Source organism: Chlorocebus sabaeus, chromosome 25, assembly GCF_047675955.1.
Source record: "Chlorocebus sabaeus isolate Y175 chromosome 25, mChlSab1.0.hap1, whole genome shotgun sequence".
Classification (NCBI taxonomy): Eukaryota; Metazoa; Chordata; class Mammalia; order Primates; family Cercopithecidae; genus Chlorocebus; species Chlorocebus sabaeus.
Window position 1 is genome coordinate 71260095 of NC_132928.1, and position 23129 is coordinate 71283223.

Below are 23129 nucleotides of genomic sequence, written 5' to 3' on the forward strand. Positions count from 1 at the left end.
TGACACTTTACCTTTGAGATCTTCTACGGTTTCCTGTGCTGACAACTCCTAACAAATGAAAGAAACAAAAATCAATGGATGACTCAGCTGGTCGTCCATTTCCAGACAGTCGGCAATAACTGACCAGTAGTCACTGGTTTTCTAAATGGCATGTAGGGAAGAGACAATAGTGTTCACTCTCCTTAAGCTTCTATAAAATGGGGACCAGAATGGATACAAACGTATGTAAGTGTGGACATTCAACCAAGACAACTGTACTGTGACAAAGGGAGATCTGCTACTAAGAAAGTAAACAGAGAAGGAATAAGCCACTACCGACACTATAGCGAATGGAGCTCGATAAAGTTAATATAGAAAAAAGGTAATTTATTGACTTCCCAGAAAGACAAGTGTGATTTAAAATGGAAAGCAGAAGTGATATCCATTTCAGGTGGAAGGCATTGCAGATATGATGACTTCAATGAATGACAACAGAAAGAAGCAAAGGCCTGCAAATTGGTTCTCTGCCCAGTGTGGTTGACCCAGCAGTGGGGGTGGATGGCAGAGGAGGCCAGAGAGTGTGCTTTGAACACATGACTGGGCATTTATCGTATGGTCCCAAGGGCACCCTTCAGGCCATTTCCAGACCCTGGGATGTGATATTCACTGTACGGGCCAGTGATTACAGCATGCAAGCTACAATCACTGCTGCTGAACACTCCCATTCTAGGTGAGATCAACACCAAAACCACATGAAGAGGGTGAAACAGGAAACAAGACCACTAACCAATGGCCCAGAAGAGTGATGAGAGGTTATGCTTTGCCCTCTGGAGCTGCAGCGGAGGGGAGGCGTGGAGAGGTTTCGACTGGCCTCTTCCTTTTTGCCATTGTGAATCTGCCTATTATTGCTAACCCAACATGAGAAACACAAGAGCAGTGAGTGATATTATCAAACAGAAGCATGACTCTTTTAGTACTAGTCTAAAAACTTATTTTTCCTACAGTCCATTTTGTTATATTCCTTATATATAAATCTTTGTTTGTTGTTTTTAAGAGACAGGGTTTCACTCTCTCCGGGTAGGCTGAAACGCAGTGGCACGATCATGGCTCACTGCAGCCTCAACCTCCTGGACTCAAGTGATCCTCCCACATCAGCCTCCCAAAATGCAAGTTTACAGGCATGAGCCACCATGTGCAGCAGATAAACCTTATAATAAACATCACTTTTAAATTAGAGGACATGCTATCTTAAGGAGCTGTAAGAAATAATACAAGAATAGTGAAAAGAATGCTAACTCAAAAATTACTCTTAATATTTCAGTTCTATGTAATGTATCACTTTTATATCAACAAACACAAATGCTATTCTTTAAAATACTCTGGCATGCTCTAAGCATTTAAATAACAACATAAAAACAGTGAAGTGAAATTTTTTGCAGTGCTAAGCCTAAGACAAATGAATTCTAGATCATGTGAGAAGGTCATATTGATAGCCAGTTAAACCATCCCGATTATGAATATCAATGTTATGCTTAAGTATATGCTGAAATATAAAAAAAATGCACATATTTCTATCTGCCTGTACTAGTGATATCAAAAACAACTGATAAAAAACTTAAGAGCAAAACATTTAAATTTTGAAATGTCACATTAATTGGAAATATTACCTTGGATGTTTGGGATTAGTTATGTGTTCACCTTTGGCCTCCTTGTCTTTACTTGGCTTTTCTTCCTTTCTGGAGGGCTTCTGCTGAATTACTTCTCCTTTGTCAAACATGAGGTGTAGGCGATAACTGACTAGTTTGATTATTGTGAAGAATACAGTCACTGCAGTGCAGTAGAAAAATACAATGATCGCATTTGGAGGAAAAGCCTGAAGAAGGGAAAAGAGAGAGAAAAATCATTTGTTTTTAAGATTTTCTTTCTGTTTTAAATCTGGAAGCATTTTTAGACTATATACTGAATATAAATTAGGCAAGACTTCAGATTTCACTAATTTTGTAAGTTTTCCTGGTTAAAATACTTGAGGAGAAAGATCGGCTTTTTATTTTTTGAAGTCTTTTTTGTTTCTCAGGTTCTGTAGTAGTTGCACTGATAATCAACATTTGATTTGCAGGCAGGAACCCCACAGAACAAAAGACATATTCAAGGAAACCTCTCCTTTTTTTTTTTTTTTTTTTTTTTTTGAGACGGAGTCTCACTCTATCACTCACGCTTGAGTGCAATGGCGTGATCTCGGCTCACTGCAACCTCCGCCTCCCAGGCTCAGACAATTATCCTGCCTCAGCCTCCTGAGTAGCTGGGATTACAGGCATTCGTCACCACGCCTGGCTAATTTTTATATTTTTAATAGAGACGGGATTTCATCATGTTGGCCAGGCTGGTCTCGAACTCCTGACCTCAGGTGATCCGCACACCTCGACCTCCCAAAGTGCTGAGATTACAGGTGTGAGCCACTGTACCCGGCCTCCATGTTTGATAAGCTCTTATCTAAGGCCTAATCCAATGCATCTTCCTATGCAGCTCATCTTAAAGGCCAGAGATGTATTTGTTTTCATCAACAAAACACAAAAAGCCTTGTGGAGAACAGAAGGAAAAAGAAGGGAGAAAGGTTAGGGTAACCACTCCGCCATTCCCCTCCTTAACCTCCCATTGCGATAACACCCGCAGGCCATGGATTTCCCTAGGGTTGTAATGCACACAGGGGACTACAAAAGAGTACTACTTCCAAAAGGAAGAGGGATATTTCCAGCAGAGACAAATGATATGAACATGGCGACTATAGTGAGGTTCAGCTCAATTCTATGCAATCCCCTCAAGAAACAAAACAAAAAGAATCACTGGGACCCATGGAGTTGTCCTACTCTGTAGCATCTCCCATATACCTTCCTAATTCTCTCCAGGACCATGGACTATCACACGTTCTCTAGGCCTTCCTAAACTATATTCCAATTCTTTGGGATGGAAAGAGATCCCCAAGTGTCCCAAGGTGATATCCAGGACAGCCTTAATGACTCACGAGACCATTTTATCAATGGACTGTCCTAAAGAATATCGGAAATCCAGTGATTTGTGTAGCCGGTGCTGCAACCTAAACATAGCTAGGCTTGCAGACAGTAGGGCCCATATCTGCGCCTAAGCAGACCCTGTACAGTTTGCCATGGTCCCATGCAAGAGTCTATCTTCTAGGCTGGACTGTCCCTAAAATGCAATAGCCAAACAAAGAGCACAAAAAAGAAAGAGGAAGACGATCAACAAGTAAAAGATAAAGTCAGAGATTTTCACCATCACTTACTCACTCTTATTACGTCATAGGGTGAAAAGTCCACAGATAAATATAAAGCAATAAATAAGTGACAGAATAACTATATAAGACACTATGAGATAGATAATATCTGCTGTCCACTACCTGGCAGCAGATAAGGTTTATATTTACAAAAGGTGTATCTGTAAATATAAACCTTATATTTACATACTAAACACTACTAATAAATTAAAATACTACTAATTTAAATACTGCTCAAATACTACAATACTACTAATAGTATTTAGTAGTATTTAGTAATCTTGTTTATATTTACATACTAAATACTACTAATACTACTAATTGCACACTAAATACTACTAACAGCCCCTATCGCTTTTTCTTAACTATTATGGGTTTTAAAAATTTAAGCTAAATTTAGAGAGTTAGTTTGAACAAAAGTGATAAAAGAAGGGAAAAGAAAACCTGCAGATGTCCATGAGAACAGACTATTGTTATATAAAAATGATATTCAGCCAGGCATAGTGGCTCATGCCTGTAAATCTCAGCATTTTGGGAGGCCAAGGCAGAAGGATTGCTTGAGCCCAAGAGTTCAAGAGCAGCCTGGGCAACATAGTGAGACTTGCCCTTCCCCATCTCTACAAAATTTTAAAAATTAGCCAGGTGTGGTGGTGTGCACCTATAGTCCTTGCTACTGGGGAGGCTGAGGTGGGAGGATCTCTTGAGCCTAGGAGTTCAAGGTTACAGTGAGCTATAATCACACCACTATACTCCTGCCTGTGCTACAAAGTGAGACCCTCTCTAAAAAAAAATGAATTATATTCAAGAGTTTGTTGAATTTTCATGTAACTATGGCTTCATAGTACTCTAGTCAGCAAGGGTAGCAAAGAGAGTTAGTGCTCACTAAATACTCCATCCTCTCCTCTTCATTTCCTAGCTTCTCTTGCAGCCAGGCTGAGGCCATATGACTAATTTTGACCAATGGACAATGAACACAAGCACTGGCTTAGACAATTATGAGCTAGGTGCCTCCTGCATCCCACTCTTTTCCCCTTTACTTGGTGACCTCAGGAGACACGTTTTCCAGATGATAGGTCTATCAGATGATGCAGTTTCTTTCAGACTGGGCACCTGAGTAACTCTGCAGAGCAAGGCCCCTATAAACCCAAGATAAGCCTATAACAGGAATAAGAAGTAAACTTTTGAGCCATTAAACCACTGAGATTTGGAGTTGTGGCTGCTGTGGAAGCTAGCATTACTTAATTAACAACAGGGGGGTCCCATTTTCATGAGGAATCTTCCATTCAAATTAGATTAGAGATAAATTGAGAAAACCCTAAGGCATTGAGAAAAGAATGGAAGGGAAGAAGAGTGAGAGACAAAAAATTGTACAGGGCTCTTGGGAAAATTCACTTAGGAAAAAACTGGCATGCCCCAATATTCAGAGAGATATTACTTTTCAGTTTATCCTCATAAATTTAGGCTACAGTGTAAGCTTGGTTAATACTGAAATTAAATGAGGGCAAGAAGTTAGAATTTGAAGTTACCATGAGCACTAGCACCTAATTGGCAACCCAGGTGAGAACCGGCCCTTGCCTCATCCTCTATGAAGGACCACTTGGCACTTTGTCATATCTGCAGCCCATGGACCTGACCACACCATAGTGGGAGACAGAGATTTTACTGAAAATTTTCTGGAAGAAATGTTTTACAGCATGCTATGCATGGTACGTTGTTTCTCCCCAAACTCCCTGATCTAATAATTCCTTTGAAAACCTCTCCCTAGCCAAGTGCAGTGGCATGTGCCTGTAATCCCAACTTCTCAAACGGCTGAGGCAGGAGGATCTCTTGAGCCCAGGAGTTCAAGACCAGCCTAGACAACATAGAGAGACTCTGTCTCATTAATAATTAATTAATTAATTAATTGATACCGCTCCCTTCAGTAGACCCTCCAAATTGAATCCAGCATCTTTCCAAACACTCCTTTTTTACGTCATGGAATTATGCTCTTCCCAGGCTCCTCCAATTCCACATGCCCAGGGACATCCCTGAAAATCACCTGCAAGACCATTTGACTGCAGACATCATTATAGTCAGGCAACAGAAGACCTCCAGCTTCTAGTATTTGCTCTCCTTAGAGGTGTGAATGCAGGCAGAGAAAGAGGGTTTAGGAAGGGATTCACCACAGATGAGCAGTTATGAATTGTTCCTAAATCTTCACCTTGATGTAAGGTATACTCATGTTTTTGAACAGCAGTTTTCTTGTTCTAAGGGAAATTAAAAGTTCTTATTTCTATGAACTTTTCATTTTAACACATTCTAGTTAACAGTGTGAGGCAACATTTTTCAACATCATACCCTTGGCCAAAGAAAAGTTTTATGTTGTTTTCCGACCCACTATTAGTATAATTAGTATTATAATGACTCATTTGACCAAGGTTTTATGACAAAATTTCATGTAAAACAACATGCTGTTACCAACTAAGCAGTTACAGTTCTTCCCATTGGACCCACCTCTGCCTGTTCCTTCAGGTTCATAGCTCTGGTCTCCTCACAGTCACTGCTCTGTTTTTTTGTTTTTGTTTTTTCTCTCTTTTTTAAAAACTTTTGTGGCTAGGCATGGTAACTCACGCCTGTAATCCCAGCACTTTGGGAGGCCAAGGCGGGCGGATCACCTGAGTTCGCTACCAGCCTGGTCAACGTGGTGAAACCCAGTCTACTAAAAATACAAAAATTAGCCAGGCGTGGTGGTGCTTGCTTGAAATCCCAGTTACTCAGGAGGCTGAGGCAGGAGAATCACTTGAACATGGGAAGCAGAGGTTGCAGTGAGCCAAGATTGCACCATTGCACTGTAGCCTGGGCGACAAGAGTGAAACCCCGCCTCAAAAAGCAAAACAAAACAAAACAAAAACAGAAAAACAAAAAAACAAAAAACAAAAAAAACACAACTTTTGCTTTACTGTGGTAAAATATACATAACATAAAATTTACCATCATAACCATTTTAAAATGTAGAGCTCAGGAGTGATAATTACACTTGCCCATGTGCTACTGTCACCACCATCCATCTCCAGAATTTTCATCTTCCCAAACTGAAACTGTACCCATTAAACACCAACTCCCCACTCTCCCCAACCCCGATCCCCTGGAAACCACTGTTCTACTTTCTGTCTCTATGATTCTGACCACTCTAGACACATCATATAATTAGAATCATATAGTACATGACCTTTTGTGTCTGGTTTACTTCACTTATCATAATGTGTTCAAGGCTCATCCACGTTGTAGCCTGTGTCAGAATTTCCTTCTTTTTTAAGGCTGAGTAATATTGCATTGTACAGCTAGACCACATTTTGTTTATTCTTTCATCCACTGGTGGACATTTGAGTTGCATCTACCTTTCGGCTACTGTGAATAACACTGTTCTCAACATGGGTGTACACATATCTGAAGCCCTGCTTTCAGTTCTTTTGAGTATATACCCCAAAAGAGGAATATCTGGATCACAAGATAATTCTATGTTTAATTTTTTTTTTTTTCCCAAGACAGTATTGCTCTGTTGCTCAAGCTGGAGTGCAGTGGCACAATCTTGGCTCACTGCAACCTCTGCATCCCGAGTTGAAGCGATTCTCCTGCCTCCGCCTCGTGAGTAGCTGGGACTACAGGAGTGCATCACCAAGCCCAGCTAATTTTTGTATTTTTACTAGAGATGGGATTTCACCATGTTGGCCAGGCTGGTAGCGAACTCCTGACCTCAGGTGATCCGCTCGCCTTGGCCTCCTAAAGTGCTGGGGTTACAGGCTTGCGTCACCGTGCCCGGCTTATGTTTAATTTTTGGAGGAACTGCCTCATCATTTTCCACAGCAGTTGCGCTGTGTTACATCACTCTGGTTTTTAACTACAGGCCAATAGGTTATTGCCTCCCATCTCTTGAATGACCTGGAGAGATAAAAAAATCTGCCTGAGTGAGGATTAGCTATAAGCAATGCCCATGCCCAGTGAGAATCAACCGCTGCTAAGGGTTTCTGTTTGCAGACATAAAGAAGGACACTCTTAGGGGCTCACCCTTTACTGATGTGTACCTCATAAGAGTACTTATCGTTTGGTTTTCACAAGCTAATTTTGAAGAAGTCTTCTGGAAATGAATAGATTCATTCTGCACATGAAGAAGCTGGGTATAAAGCGGGTCACGCTGCAGCGCTGATGAGCTCACAGAACTCCTCCTTTCTGGAAGTTACCTACCTAGCAACTTCAATGACCTGACTGAGAACCAGAGACTCAGGAGAAAGTAATAAAATTGTGGCCTTCCTGGGCAGTCAGAACACACCACTGTTAGAGGGAGACAATTCCTCCCCATTTCTTGGCTTCAAAAGAGGGGATGATTCTCTCTACATAGCCAGCCTCTCCAACCCCATGACTTGCTCCTCCCTTAGTGACTTCTGATGAGTGATGTGGGGAGCCGGAACTGGGCATGTCTTTCTCACGCCCTCCCCTTCTTCTCTCTCGGGAGCTGGTTGGGCCAAGAAGGTGTGTCTGGGTGGCTCCTCTACTGCAAGGCCTCCAGTGTCAGGCCCCAAGTAAAGAGGCCCAAGGCTGTGCATGGTGCCCCTGACCAAATGGGTAAATCTCTATCACTCTGGGGACAGTGAGGAAGTCCACTTGCCTGTAGATATTAACATCAGTCACATTCCCAAATGTCAGTTCACACTAAAGGTGATCTTCTGAACTCCACATGTTTGACTCTTTGGTCTCCCTTAAGTGCCTCAGAAAAGGATGTGTTATCTATGGGGTCACCAAGTCTATGAATAAAGTTCTTGAATTTAACTGGAAAGGGAGTCGCTCAGAGCTTCACTGGATGTTCTGTGCTCTTGGTCTAGGCATAATTCATTTATACGGCACATAATAAGCCTAATAAACTCAGTTTCCCAGCCCACAGCAGAAACTAAAAGGGAAAACGAGGAATGAACAGAAGGAGGCACAGTCATGTAACAAGACCTAATAAATGACGGCTGAAGTCATGGGAGAAGTAAAACTAGAAAACGCACCCATAAAAAAGCAAAGGCACTTCTACGATTATTTTCTGAGACACAAACACACCTCAGTTATGTCTGAGGCTATCATTACAATAGCATAATATCTAGGATTACAAAGAAAATGGTCTGTGATACTCAATACACTGTTAGAGAAGGCAGGGACATTTAAAACTATCCCATCAATGTGGTTAAAGTAAATTGAGTTTTCCTGCCTGAAGGTTAAGTTTCAAGTAATTTGGAAAATGATTTTACTCAGAATATGTGGCCTAATAAATGAGGCATTAATCTGCCAAACATAACACTCACACTCAAGCTTGACATTTATATGCCCACCCGAGAGTGCTGGGATGATTGTGCTGTATGCCAGAGCATTTCCTCTGGCTGTGGGGAACTGCTTAGTCTGGTTATTTATGCCATCCGTGGGCTTCAGAACCTCCTACTCAAGCTGCTGGAAGCCCAACAAGTTCTACGACTATTTGAAAACCACAGGTTCATCCAAAAAGATAGAATTCAGACTGAGCAATATGAGTTGTCTTATCTGCTTCAGAGATAATAGAGATTCTTTTCTGTTCATCCATTTTGTCAAATTAAGAGAGAGCACCTTTGTCCATCTGGTCATTCATCCCCATTCATTCATTCATTAATTCCTTTCACAGGTAAATGTTAGTACCTTGTCTGTGCCATTCAAGTATGACTCTTGGGTCCTATTTAAGTAAGTTACAATTCCTTGAGGGGTTGGGGACAGGTGTGTATACCAAAAAAATTACATGACAGAGAAGTGCTATCATTTCTTTGCATTTATATATGTGAAGGGAGTTACAAGTTTTCAGATTCAAAATCATATTTCTTACATATTTCATGCATTTCCTTTATGAAAAAATAAACTAAACAAATTTATCATTCTCTCAGAAAATCTGGAACTTGTGATTATATGTTGAAAACTAGAACAAGCCCAGCAGAAGTTCAAATCCCAGGAATATAGGCCAAGAACCCCTGGACGTAGATGTGTACAGAATGCATCCTGACTTACATGAACCTGCCCCCAACAGGTTATGGACAGGGGGTATCCATGCAGCTCCCCTTAGATATAGGCCCCACCTTGCAAATACCTGTTTAAAAATGATGAGGTAGACGGAATCAAGACATTTGACAGTTTCTCAAAATTTAGCTCTATGTGAATGTGTATCCTGAAAAGTAAGATGAACAAAAAAGTAGAATAGAACACTTTCTCTTAGGCCTGCTATTTGACTTTTGTTGGGTCTGCTGTCTGTGTCTTATGAAATCTGCTCTGATTTTGTTGAGCTCCTGGACCTCATTCTTAGTGTGCAGCTTTGATAAGAGAAACTGATGATAGAGAGGTGGTAGGTGAGTGTCTGGACCATTAGGATGGTGCTACAGGGAATGGTAAGATGGAAAAAACAGCCAAAGGGTAGAAAGTTAGATTTGACCATATCAGTAGAGTCATTAAAATGAGAATCACTGTAGACTTACTCCCTTTGAAAATCATTTAAAAAGCTGCACCTATGATTATCCAACCCTTTCTCTCTTCTCTTCTGATACAGAATATTGAATGCATAACTTTGTAAACGAATGTTATTTTAGTCAAGAAATTTGAACTCACGTTGTTGTTTTCATTTTAAATGGCCATGGTAAGAGTTAACATAATACTTCTATTTTTAATGTACACTGAGCTAAATAGAATGAATCAATAAGTTTATACAAGATAATGTTATGTCAACCTCAATTCAATGACAAAATCAATCATAAATTTGTACTGAGGTTGTGTTGGAAATCCATGTCACATGTCTCCTAATAGAAATGTGCTACTTAGAATTAAAAATGAAAATTAAATATTATGAAGGTTTATAAAATATAACCATACATGATCAATACCATATTTTATATATAATCTAAATCAAGACCGAATACTTATTTTTCATAAGGAATTTTGGAAATAGTTTTGGCGTGACAAAGTCAACAACTTACTACTAAAATGTCTGAGTGCATTACCACCAAGTTCCTTGACTCTGTTTATTAAGTGCCCTCAAACCCAAATGATACAGATAATGACAAGTGTCATGAACTTTCAAACCTGTATCAGTTAATGTTCAAATTTAATGAAGTATATTACATTTAATTTTAAGCAATATTCTTCAAATTCAATTTTGTTAAAATATTAAAACCAGGTCTTAGATTTAAGTCTTTGATCCATCTTGAGTCGATTTTTGTATAAGGTGAGAAATGAGGATTCAGTTTCATTCTTCCATATGTGGCTTGCCAATTATCCCAGCACCACTTGTTGAATAGGGCGTCCTTTCCCTACTTTACGTTTTTGTTTGCTTTGTTGAAGATCAGTTGGCTGTAAGTACTTGGCTTCATTTTTGGGTTCTCTATTCTATTCCACTGGTTTATGTGCCTATTTTTATATCAGTAGCATGCTGTTTTGGTGACTATGGCCTTATAGTATAGTTTGAAATCAGGTAATGTGATGCCTCCAGATTTGTTTGCTTAGTCTTGCTTTGGCTATGAGGGCTCTTTGGTGGTTCCATATGAATTTTAGGATTGTCTCGTCTAGTTCTGTGAAAAAATGAAGACCTGAAATCATAAAAATCCTTGAAGAAAACATTGGAGAAACCCTTTTGGACATTGGCTTATGCAAAGACTTCATGACCAAGAACCCAAAAGCAAATGTAACAAAAGCAATTGTGAATAAGTAGGACTTAATTAAACTAAAAAAGTTTTTGCACAGAAAAAGAAACAACAGCAGAGTAAACAGACAACCTACAGAATGGGAAAGAATCTTCACAATCTATACATCCAAAAAGGACTAACATCCAGAATCTATAGGGAACTCAAACAATTAACAAGAAAAAAAAAAACCGTCAAAAAATGGGCTAAGAACATGAATAGACAATTCTCAAAAGAAGATATACAAATGGCCAACAAACATATGAAAAAATGCTCAACATTGCTAATGATCAGAGAGATGCAAATCAAAAACACAATGCAATACCACCTTACTCCTGCAAGAATGGCCATAATCAAAAAATCAAAAAATAATAGGTGTTGTCAGGGATGCAGTGAACAGGGAACACTTCTACACTGCTAGTGGGAATGTAAACTAGTACAACCACTATGGAAAACAGTGTGGAGATTCCTTAAAGAACTAAAAGTAGAACTACCATTTGATCCAGTAATCCCACTACTGGGTATCTAACCAGAGGAAAAGAAATCATTATACAAAAAAGATACTTGCACATGCATGTTTATAGCAGCACAATTCGCAATTGCAAAAATACGGAATCAGCCCAAATGTCCATCAATCAATGAGTGGATAAAGAAATTGCGGTGTATATATTTACCATGGAATACTATTCAGCCACAAAAAGGAATGAAATAATTGCATTCACAGCAATCTGGATGAAATTGGAGACCATTATTCTAAGTGAAGTAACTTAGGAATGGAAAACCAAATATCATATGATCTCATTCATAAGTGGGAGCTAAGCTATAAGGATGCAAAGGCATAAGAATGATATAATAGACTTTTGGGATTTGGGGGAAATGGTGGGAGGAGGGTGAGGGATAAAAGACAACAAATTGGGTATGGTGTATACTACTTAGATGACAGGTGCACAAAGTCTCACAAATCACCACTGAAGAATTTGCTTATTTAACCAAACACCACCTGTTCTCCAAAAACCTATGGAAATTAATCATTAAAAAGACTAGAGAGAATATTAAAAAAATAATTTAAAAATAAAGTATTAAAATCAGTTAGTAATAATCATTTTTAAAGGAACAGTGAGATGAAAATGAGTTGCATTAATTAGTTTTTCCTTACACATTCTGCTTAACAAACAAGAGGAGCAGTAGCCACAGCTCAAAGTGGGAGAGTCCTTAGAGGCTGGGCTAGAAGGGATCCCTGTTGAAGCCCCATGCCCACCTGCAGATTCTGCATTCCTTCTCTTGCCCAGTCTGCTAGTCAGCATCCTAGTAAGAAGTTAGATGTTGGTATGTCTCAGAATCCTTCTTTCCTGCTACCCGACTGCAAAAGTATTTAGTTTGATTCTTGCAAAGGCCATACCTACCAAAGATTGTCCAGTAGGTTTCTGCTCAATCCCATTCAGTGGTTTTCAATAAAATAGAAGTTCTTTTGGTATTTTTTTTTTTTTTTTTTGGTAGAATCTTACTCTGTTGCCAGGGCTGCAGTGCAGTGGCACCATCTCGGCTCACTGCAACCTCCGCCTCCTGGGTTCAAGCGATTCTCCTGCCTCAGCCTCCTGAGTAGCTGGGATTACAGGTGTCCGCCACTACGCCCAGCTAATTATTTTTATTTTTAGTAGAGATGGGGTTGCACCATGTTGGCCAGGCTGGTCTCAAACTCCTGACCCCGTGATTCGCCTGCCTTGCCCTCCCAAAGTGCTAGGATTATAGGCGTGAGTTACCACGCCTGGCCTCTTTTGGCATTTTGAACCTAATAACTTCTCATTGTGTAAGATGTTTAGCTTTTCTGGCTCCCACTGTTTTAATGCTACTAGGACATTTAATTTAAATTACATTGTGATAAAGTCATTGAGATAAACCCAAAAATGCTCCCAACAAAATTTGTCCATGTCCCTTGGGGGAAGTTGTTGTTTCCAATCTAGAATCAGTGTGCCTACTTAAATATAATATTTACCAGTGGGCATTAACATGCTGCAGCAAAGGTCACTAAAATCATGGACCTTGTCCATTAATATTATAGAACAGTCACCCTCCTTTAGCCCAGGGCTTCTCAATCTTGACATTAATGACATCTTGGGCCAGAAAGTTTTTTGCTGTGAGGGGCTTCGTAGGTAATATGCACTGTAGGACATTCAATAGCATCCTTAGTTTCTATATACTAGGTGCAGTAGCAATCCCTCCAGTGGTGACAACCAAAAATATCTCTAGATAGTCCCAGATGCAAGTCCCAGATGCAAGAGGGTGCAAAATCAACCCTCTCCACAGTTGAAAATCACTGCTTGGCTCAAAAATGTATTAAAGTGTACGAAGCATAGAGACAAAAGAAACATAGTTCCTATACACACCAAGTTCAAAGTCAAGCATGAGAGTAGATGTAGAGAGTAGAATTCCAAAGTAGAGTTGCAAGTGCTGTCGTTCAAGTAAATCAGGTGTGCCTAAATCAGACTGAGGAATGGGGATTGCAGACCAAGAAAACTAGTTCAGAGAAGTCACACATCTGAAAACTATAAAGTATCCTGAGAAAAGCCAGGCAGAGGAAACAGCATGAGAAAAGCAAAGGGCCTTCCAGGAAGAGCAAAGAGTTTGGAATCACAGACATGGGGTATTTGAAGTCGGAAGCAAGTGGTAAGAAATGAAAGATCTTGACATTAGGCTTAGGACTTTGATCTTCATGATGAAGAGCACAGAAGGCTAGCAAGACATAGAAGCAAAAAGTTGGTATCTACATTTTACAAACTCATCCATGTAGATGGACAGATGGAGGCAGAAGTAGGACCAGCAATAAGCAGACGAGGAAGGGGCAATCTGTTTCATGGAATTGTCGCAGCGTTTGATGAAATTACATTTGTGAATGCACACTGTGAAACATGAACTGATTTTTCCATCAAATCATTTCAAAAACAGTAAAGTGTGATATAAATGCAGACAGAAACTATTCCCACTGCTATCCTATGCTAGTGTTAGAATTTCAAAAACATTTCTAAAAGGAAAGTCTGAGACCACTAGGATTAATGGCAAGATTGTTGAAATAAATGAATACTCTCTCTTTGACGGAGTCTCGCCCTGTCACCCAGGTTGGAGTGTGTGGCGAGATCTCAGCTCACTGCAACCTCTGCCTCCTGGGTTCAAGCGATTCTCCTGCCTCAGTCTCCTGAGTAGTTAGGATTACAGCTGCATGCCACCATGCCCAGATAATTTTCGTGCTTTTAGTAGAGACAGGGTTTCACCACGTTGGCCAGGCTGGTCTCGAACTCCTGACCTCAAGTGATCTGCCCACCTCGGCCTCCCAAAGTGCTAGGATTACAGGCCTGAGCCACCACACCCAGGTGGAATAAATGAATACTCTTACGAGGTGATATTGAAAGGAGGTAACACATGTTAAGTTGCTATATTTTTATTTTAAAAAGTATTTACATAAAACAGTGTGGAAGTTCTTCAAAAAATTAATAGAATTAATATAGGATCTGGCAATTCCACTTTTGGGTATACATGCAAAAGAAATGAAAGCAGGGTCTCAAAAAGATACTCGTACCCCCATGTACATAGCAGGATTATTTATAATAGACAAGGGGTGAGGTTGGGCTCGGTGGCTCACGCCTGCAATCCCAGCACTTTGTGAGGCCGAGGTGGGCAGATCACGAGGTCAGGAGATCGAGACCATTCTGGCCAACATGGTGAAACCCCATCTCTACTAAAAAATACAAAATTTATCTGGGCTTGGTGGCATGTGCCTGTAATCCCAGCTGATTGGAAGGCTGAGGCAGGAGAATCTCTTGAACCAGGGAGGCAAAGGTTGCAGTGAACTGAGGTCGCGTCACTGCACTCCAGCCTGACGACTGAGCGGGACTCTGTCTCAAAAAAAGAAAAAAAAAAGACAAGGGGTGGAAACAGATCTAATGTCCTTCAACAAATATTTGAATAAACAAAATGTGGTTTATACATACTACGGAATATTATTCAGCCTTAAAAAGGAGGGAAATTCTGATACATGCTATAACATGAATGAACCTTGAGGATGTTGTATTAAGTGAAATAAGGCAATCACAAACAAGCAAATACTACATGGTTCCACTTAAATGAGGTACTTAGAGTATTCAAACTCATAGAGACAAAAAGTAGGATGGTGGTTGCCAGGGACTTGGGGAAGAGAGAAATGGGGGGTTATTGTCTAATGGGAATGGAATTTCAGTTTGGGAAGATAAAAATGTTCTGGACATGAAAGGTAGTGATGGTTGCACAACAATGTGGATGTACTTACTGTTGCTGAACTGTACCCTTAAAGGTGGTTATGATGGAACATTTTATGTTATATACATCTTATCACAATTGTTAAAGTAATTATATTTTATAACACTTTGGATTATACATGACATTTTTCAACTGAGAAATACGAACAACCAAGTCACCACATTGGATCCTGCTGTTTGAATATGGAGGTTAAGAAGTAAGCAGAACCAGTTCCTCAGAAAGTTCAGGATTTCCCTTCTAGAATATCTCTCAGGTTCAGATTTCACCCACGCAACATGTTCACTGCCCAGAGTAAGCTACGAGCAGAAGTCCCACATTGTTAGCTGGATCATAAAGATGATCAAGCTCCATGTTCATTCAGCCTTTCAGGTGCTCAGCAAGTACTGTTCCATATTCTGTGCCAGGCACTGTGCATGGCACTTTGGGGTAGAGCTGTGACTGCAACAGACAAACATCTGTCTTCAAGGAGTTTCCACTATAGCACACACTAGTGACAACTAATTTTAAAAGTAATGTATTTGTGCCCACCAAGGGAACCTAACCTATACTAGAGTGTCAGGGAATAATCCTTCAAGGAACTAGTATTGAACTTGAGCAGTGAAGGTAAACTGGAGTTAACGCAGAAAGGTGAGCAGGTAGATTCCAGACAATGGGTCGAAGTGTGCAAAAGATACAAATCAGCATTAGAGATACAAAGAAAGCCTGTGCAGCTGACTGCCTGGGTGGCAGGGCAGAAAAGAAGAAAGGAGTGGGATGAGTCTGGGAAGGTGGGACGGTCAGATGACACACCGCTGAGCCCCTGAGGTCCTCCTTCAATCCCTGCTGGGAGGCCTGGAGTGGCCTGCTAGCCAGTCTCCTCTCCTCTGCTCTACAGTTTTCAGGATAGTGTCTCTCAAGCACCATTTTAATCACATCGCTGCCCTACGCAAATACCTACAATTAATTTTCTCCAGCACTTCTTATGCTAGTTTCAAAGCTTTTCATGGCCAAGACCCCTTGAGCTTCCAGGGTTTTTGGTCATTGCATCACAGGAGTGTGCTTTGCTGTCCTCTACCACGGGCAGAGCCACAGACCAACAAGGCCTCAGGGAGTGAACACCTAAATGGGGAGATGAGACTAACATCGGTAAAGTAGTATTTAAACACTACAGAGAAGCACACAACTGAAGGGCTCACTCAGGTAAGCTTCGTGTCAGGCAGTCCATTCAGAGGACAGCTTTGCTGTCCTCTACCACGGGCAGAGCCACAGACCAACAAGGCCTCAGGGAGTAAACACCTAAATGGGGAGATGAGACTAACATCGGTAAAGTAGTATTTAAACACTACAGAGAGGCACACAACTGAAGGGCTCACTCAGGTAATCTTCGTGTCAAGGCAGTCCACTCAGAGCAGGTGGAGAAAACCAGAGAACAGGGGCTGTTGTTGAAGGCTCCAGAGGTCCCTGGCTTCAACTGTGGTGCAGAAGTTGGATACGACATGGAGGGGAATGTGGAGGAGGGCACCTATCATGAGCACACATGCAACAGGCGAAGCCAACACGGTGCCTGGACTCTCCACAGGAGAAAGGAGATCATGAAATACAGAGACAGACTTGAAGAGAAGACCCATATTTAAGGGCAAAGGGGAAATGGAACCAAGCAAAGAACACCACGAAGCAAGGAATGACTAGTGAAAGATGAGGAAAGCCTGCAACTTATTTTCAACATTACTGATTACGCTTGTCATTCTTTATTGATTAATTAATTAGTAAAGGGTTCAGTGTAAACTATGTGTTAAGCATTCTGATATCCAAATCAGCTATTATCTGCACCACTCATAGACAGTTACCACACTTTTACAGATTCTATTTCAAGCAATGATAAACTCCCCGAGTCTACTCTTTCTATCTACTCTTTGTGTGTGCCCAGTGCCTGACATGCAGCCAACACCGGGCCCTTTCTTGGCTGCAGCAAGCATGTTAAGCCCTGACCTCCCACTTACCTAGTTTCAAGTTCCACAAACAGTGGCAAGGGCAAACTGTGCCTGCCTCAGGAGCCAACAGAGCCAAGAGGAGGGCTAGTCTGTAGAGAAGATGCTGACTCACGGCAAGGCATCAGGGCCCCCAACTGGGCTGCTGCTTGCTAAGCCTGTCTGGGGACTCTTGAGATGACAAACGCTGGAGGAGAGAGAGGATCCTGCAGCAGTGACATCACGTCAACGGGACAAGCGCCTCCCAAGGTGCTTTATCACCATGTTGGAAAGGGGGTCACAAGCCCTGATCTCATGAGTCAGAGGAATGAAATGTCTTGAGAATTGTGCCTGCTGATGGGAAAGGGCATTTCTGTATAGGGGAATGGAGATTTCTAGAAAGATTTTCTGATGAGCAAGGGACAGGAGTCGGATTGTATGTCTCTTCCCCAGTGTCAGCTCTGGTTCTCCAGTTCTTTCCTCATAGCTGGAGACACTGGCACTCCACTCAGTCCCATGTCAGAGCCCACCACAATCTGGTTGGAGACCTGTGAGCAAGTCTTGTTGCTAACATACCAACTACTCTGGGTGGCAGAGATGAGCCCTCTGGCATCCAGTGTAGCTTCCCCTTTACAGTATCATTTCTCCCCTTTCTGTAGGATGCACCCCACTCCTAAATGCATATCATTGTATGATGATCTCACTGGGGCTCAAATTGAACATACCTGGCCAGCATCTATAAGCTTACTCTCCCATCTTTTTAACATGACCCTAGTATTCTTCAATAATTCTTCTTTACTTAAAGACTCCTCTTGTTCATTTTCTTGCCCAGACCTGGAATAAACCATTTTTTCCAAAGAGCTCTAGTTTCTTTTAAAAGAAAACGGAATTCAGAGACTAAAATCTGAGTTCTAGATCTGTCCATTCTCATTGGGTTATCACTGATTCTAGGTTTTTCAGTAGAGCTCAAAAATATATATATTTTTAAAATAAATAAGTCATGATTTCAGAATGACACTGCTACCTTTTTTTTTTTTTTTTTTTTTTTGAGACAAGGTCTCACTCTGTTGCCCAGGTTGGAGCGCAGTGGCATCATCATAGCTCACTGCAGCCTCGTCCTCCCAGGCTCAAGTGATTCACCTCAGCCTCTCAGGTAGCTGGGACTACAGGCATGTGCCACCATACACAGCTAATTTGTGTGTGTGTATGTGTGTGTGTGTGTGTATATATATTTATATATTTTATTGTACAGATAGAGTTTCACCATGTTGCTCAGGCTGGATTTGAACTCCTGGGCTCAAGCAATCTGCCTGCCTCAGCCTCCCAAAATGCTGGGATTACAGGTGTGAGTCACCACCCCAGGTTGATATTTATAATTTTAAAGATTACAAGGTTCTATGTAAGTCCTTTGATTTTATATGTGTCTGTTTTCTTTTATTGCTGAAATCCTTACTCCTAAGTATTATAACATGATTTCTCATTTTCTTTACCCTCTACTACATATATAATAATTTCAAAATATGTATAAAATCTTATTAATAAGCTTATTGAATGCAATTTAAGATGTCTTTGTGGCTCTTTTGCCTTTATGTTGTATCAGGAGGCCCAGAAAGTCATTAAAGTCATTTGAAAGATATTTTGTTTGGTTATGCCATCAATCTACTAAGGTTCATTCCTCATGTCTAGTCCTACTGCCTTCACCTGTTCTTTACCTCCTTCTATAGGTAACTATGTTCTTGTTAATGTTTTATCTGTTCAACCTGTCTTTCTGAAACATAAGTAACGCAAGTACGCTTCATGTTTCCCTCCCCCTTTTTAGTCTATATGTATCTTCTGCTTTTTTTCCTCAACAATATTACCTGGAGATCCCTCTACACCAGTCTATTTTCTCATTCCTTTTTTATAGCTGCATAGTACTCCACTGTAAAATGTACCATAATTCATTAAGCCAATTCCCTCTCAATGGACACCTGTTTCTAGTCATCTGCTATAATAAATAGTGCTTCAGTAACTCACTTGGAACATACATCCCTTGGAATTCTTGAGAATGGTTATTTATTTAAACCACATTCCATATATATATATTTTTTCAGATGAAGTCTCACTCTGTCACCCAGGCTGGAGTGCAGTGGTGTCATCTAGGCTCACTGCAACCTCTGCCTCCTGGGTTCAAGTGATTCTCATGCCTTAATCTCCCGAGTAGCTGGGATTATAGGCATGCACCATCATGCCCTTTTAATTTTTGTTTTTTTTTAGTAGAGACAAGGTTTCACCATGTTGGCCAGGCTGGTCTCAAACTCCTGACCTCAGGTGATCCACCCACCTCAGTCTCCCAAAGTGCTGGGATTACAGGCATGAGCCACCGTGCCTGGCCCGTATTACCTTTGAAATCTTTGCCATGTAGACATGAAAATTAATGTTATTTTAATATATATTTATTTGATTATTTAAAACATTTCACGTTTATTGGCTATATACATTTCTTTGACAGTTGTCTATTTTACGCCACTTTCAAGATGTTTATATTTTCCTACTGATTTTTGTTTTGTTTTGTTTTTTTGAGACAGAGTCTCGCTGTGTCACCCCAGGCTGGAGTACAGTGGTGCAATCTCATCTCGTTGCAACCTCCACCTCCTGGGTTCAAGCTATTCTCCTGCCTCAGCCTCCCAAGTAGCTGGGACTACAGGTGCCCGCAACCACACCCGGGTAATTTTTGTATTTTTAGTAGAGATGGGGTTTCACTATGTTGGCCAGGCTGGTCTTGAACTCCTGACCTCGTGATCCACCTGCCTCGGCCTCCCAAAGTGCTGGGATTGCAGATGTGAGCCACTGTGCCTGCCCCAATTTTTTTTTCTTGGAAATAGGGTCTTACTCTGTCACCCAGGCTGGAGTGCAGTGGTGTGATCTCTGCAACCTCTGCCTCCCAGGTTCAAGCAATTCTTGTGCCTCAGCCTCCGGAGTAGCTGGAATTACAGGTGCTCACCACCATGGCTGGCGAATTTTATTTTTGTATTTTAGCAGAGACAGGGTTTCACCATGTTGGCCAGGCTGGTCTCGAACTCCTGACCTCAAGTAATCCACCTGCCTCGGCCTCCCAAAATGCTGGGATTACAGGCATAAGCCACCGCGCCCGGCCCTCTCTCACCCATTCTTATTTATTCCTAGAGCCATGTAAAAATGGTAAGTCTTATAAGGATGGGGCCAGGTCTGTCTTATTCTCCATTACACCCTCAGCACCCAGCTTGGTATCCAGCAAACAGCTGGTCAAAAATATTGGTCAATAAATAAATATTTATGATAGTAATTTTATATTACATCTTTTTTTCTCAATTTAGCAAATTGTACAACCTTTGGAAGTTATTTAGCCTTTGTAAATCTGTTTCTTCTGTGAAATGAGAAAAATAATTCTTAATAATATTTTTATAAAGATGAAGCATAAGTATAAGATAATTAATACACTGTCTGGCACATAAAACGCACTTAAATGTTCATGTCTTTCATGATCATCACCATCATGATCATCATCATCATCTATTCATCATTCATCAACACCATGAAATAATAAATTCAGATATGCTGTTGTAAGAAGGAGCAAAGTGCAACAGAGCAACACAGCAAGTGTTTTATTGCCTGTGAACACAGTCATAGGGGTTGATATATAATAAGAAAAAGTATTTCTGAAACAAGCCAGGCAACTGTTTTCTGAGTGAAATATTTGTGTCAGGGGTTACTCAGGGACATTTCCTATATTGAGGAATTTTTCTTCTTCCCTGATTATTAAGTATCTAGTTGTAGTCCTGAAAGCAGAAATAACAAAAGACAAGGCTAGTCTAGAAACAGGTGTCTACTGACAGGGAACTATATCCCAGTGGGCTACTAGTTATCTGGCATTTCTTTTGAGATGGTAAAGATTTGGGGGAAAGAACTGAAATACACACTAAATCCAATCTAAATGTTCATACCAGAGACTAAAAGATAAGAATAAGAAATGCGTAAGGTCCTTCACAGTCCAAAGCTTCTACACTTCCCTTCTATACTTAATATCAATCAATAACAAGAAATGAGGTAAAATTTATTTTTGCCTGCTTCAATGGTCTATAATTTTTTAAAGTACAAGTTTCCCATGATAGAAAAAAAATTAGATTATTATATAAGAACCACAAGGAAATACATAATTGCTACATAAATAATAAAGGTTATCTGGAAAGTAATGGCAAATTGAACTTTAAGGCAAGCCAAATCCAAGAGTCATGTCTCTGTTTTTCAGGTCCATTTTTAAAGATCTGGATTCTGGCCACAGCCTTGTGGTGAGTCTACTGAAATGGGTCTGACCACAGTCCGTAATATGCACTACCAAAACTGTGCCTTCCCTTATGGAGTCAGATTCCATTAATGCAGGGTGATTAGATTATCCACTGTGTATGAAGCACCACTCCAAGGACCAATGGGGATTCAAATCACAGCCCTACCTTCAAGGACCTTCTGACCTTGAGGGAGGAATAAACCCCCTTGACTCCAAGCCTCTCTCCAGACAGCGTGCCCTTTTTCTGCTCCCTGCTTGAAAGAACTGTCTTCACCTCCCATGACCTCTTAAACCCACAGTAGTGTGGCTTCTACTCCCCAAGACACACTGAAAGTTCCTTGTCAATGTCTCTAAAAACAAAAAATAACCACAATTTCCTGTCTTCTCAGCTGCAAGCAACACAGGTGCTCACAGTGGAAAAGCTCTCCTGGCTCTTCCCTTGTCTCCTGACGCCTCCTCTTTGCCCTGCCTCTGAGTGTAGCGCTCCTGGGGCCTCACTGTTAGCACTCTTTTCCCTCTTTACACATTCCATTTAGGAAGTCTTACCCAGTCCCTTGGCGGTAAATGTCATCTCTATGCTGATGATTTTCAAACCCGTACCCCTAGCTTAGATTGTTCCTTTGAACTCCCCACACCTATATCCACCTATCTACTCAACATCTCCACTTCGATATCTAAAAGGAAACTCCAAGCTACTATGTGTAAAATTAGGTGTTTGGTTTCCCTACCAACTATCCTCTTTCATCCTTCATCTCAGTCAATGGCACCCCATACACCTCTGGCTCAAACCAGATCATCAGGCATCTCCCTTGATTCCTCCCCCATCTTTACTCCCCTACCATAAAAATGAACTGATCATTAAATCCTACTAAAATCTATCCACAATTCTCCATCTTTACTGCCACCACCATCCCTTGACTGGGTGACTGAAATAGACACCGAACCTCTCATTTCTATTTTTGTCCTTTCGTTGATCTACTTTTCCATCCAACAGTCAGAGAAACCTTTTGATAAAGTAATTCAGCATATCTTTTTATATGTTTTGTGAACTATGTTAATGTTTTATACTGCCTGTTGGTATAAATTATTAAATCAGCAAGGATGGAGGAAAAGCTAAAATTATATACCTACAAGTGAACCTAACTATGTATCAAAAGATAGCATAACCACAAAGATGAACCAAAAAATAATTAGAAAAGAATTCATCAAAGTAACTTTTGAGCATGCTACTCTGGCAGTATGTTACTGGTGATGCGTATTCTAAAAACAATAATAATAACTTCTAAACAGTCTTGAACTTTTCCTTAAAGATATGTCTTTGGTGGTGTCATGGGAGTAGGAATTCGTGTGTATATTTTAGGACTGGGCAAATGATATTGTTGTGAGCTAGAGCTCTCACTGTAGGAGAAGGGAGATAGAAATATGAAATAATGGAAGCAGAGGAAGAGTCCTTTGATATGGACTGGTTTGATGGTCTCAGAATAAACTTCAATTGATTATTCAATCATTCAACTTATAAATTGATCAATCTTCTAGTTGTATCTACTGAAAGGGTCTAGAGGCAAAGACAACTAGTAGCAACAAATGCAACCACTGCAGCCCTAGATTTTGGTTTCCAAATGTAATTC

At 40.6% G+C, this 23129-nt stretch overlaps 1 protein-coding gene across 1 annotated transcript in view; it reads right to left on the reverse strand.

Moving 5' to 3' along the window:
* The window catches only part of PCNX2 (pecanex 2), a 312991-nt gene that overhangs the window by 278493 nt on the left and 11369 nt on the right, over positions 1-23129 (reverse strand). Inside the window, exons 2-4 of the mRNA XM_007989814.3 lie at positions 1647-1852; positions 767-887; positions 12-48 (exon numbers count right to left, since the gene is read on the reverse strand). Coding sequence (XP_007988005.3) covers positions 12-48; positions 767-887; positions 1647-1852 — 364 coding nt within the window. The remainder of the gene's footprint in view (positions 1-11; positions 49-766; positions 888-1646; positions 1853-23129) is intronic.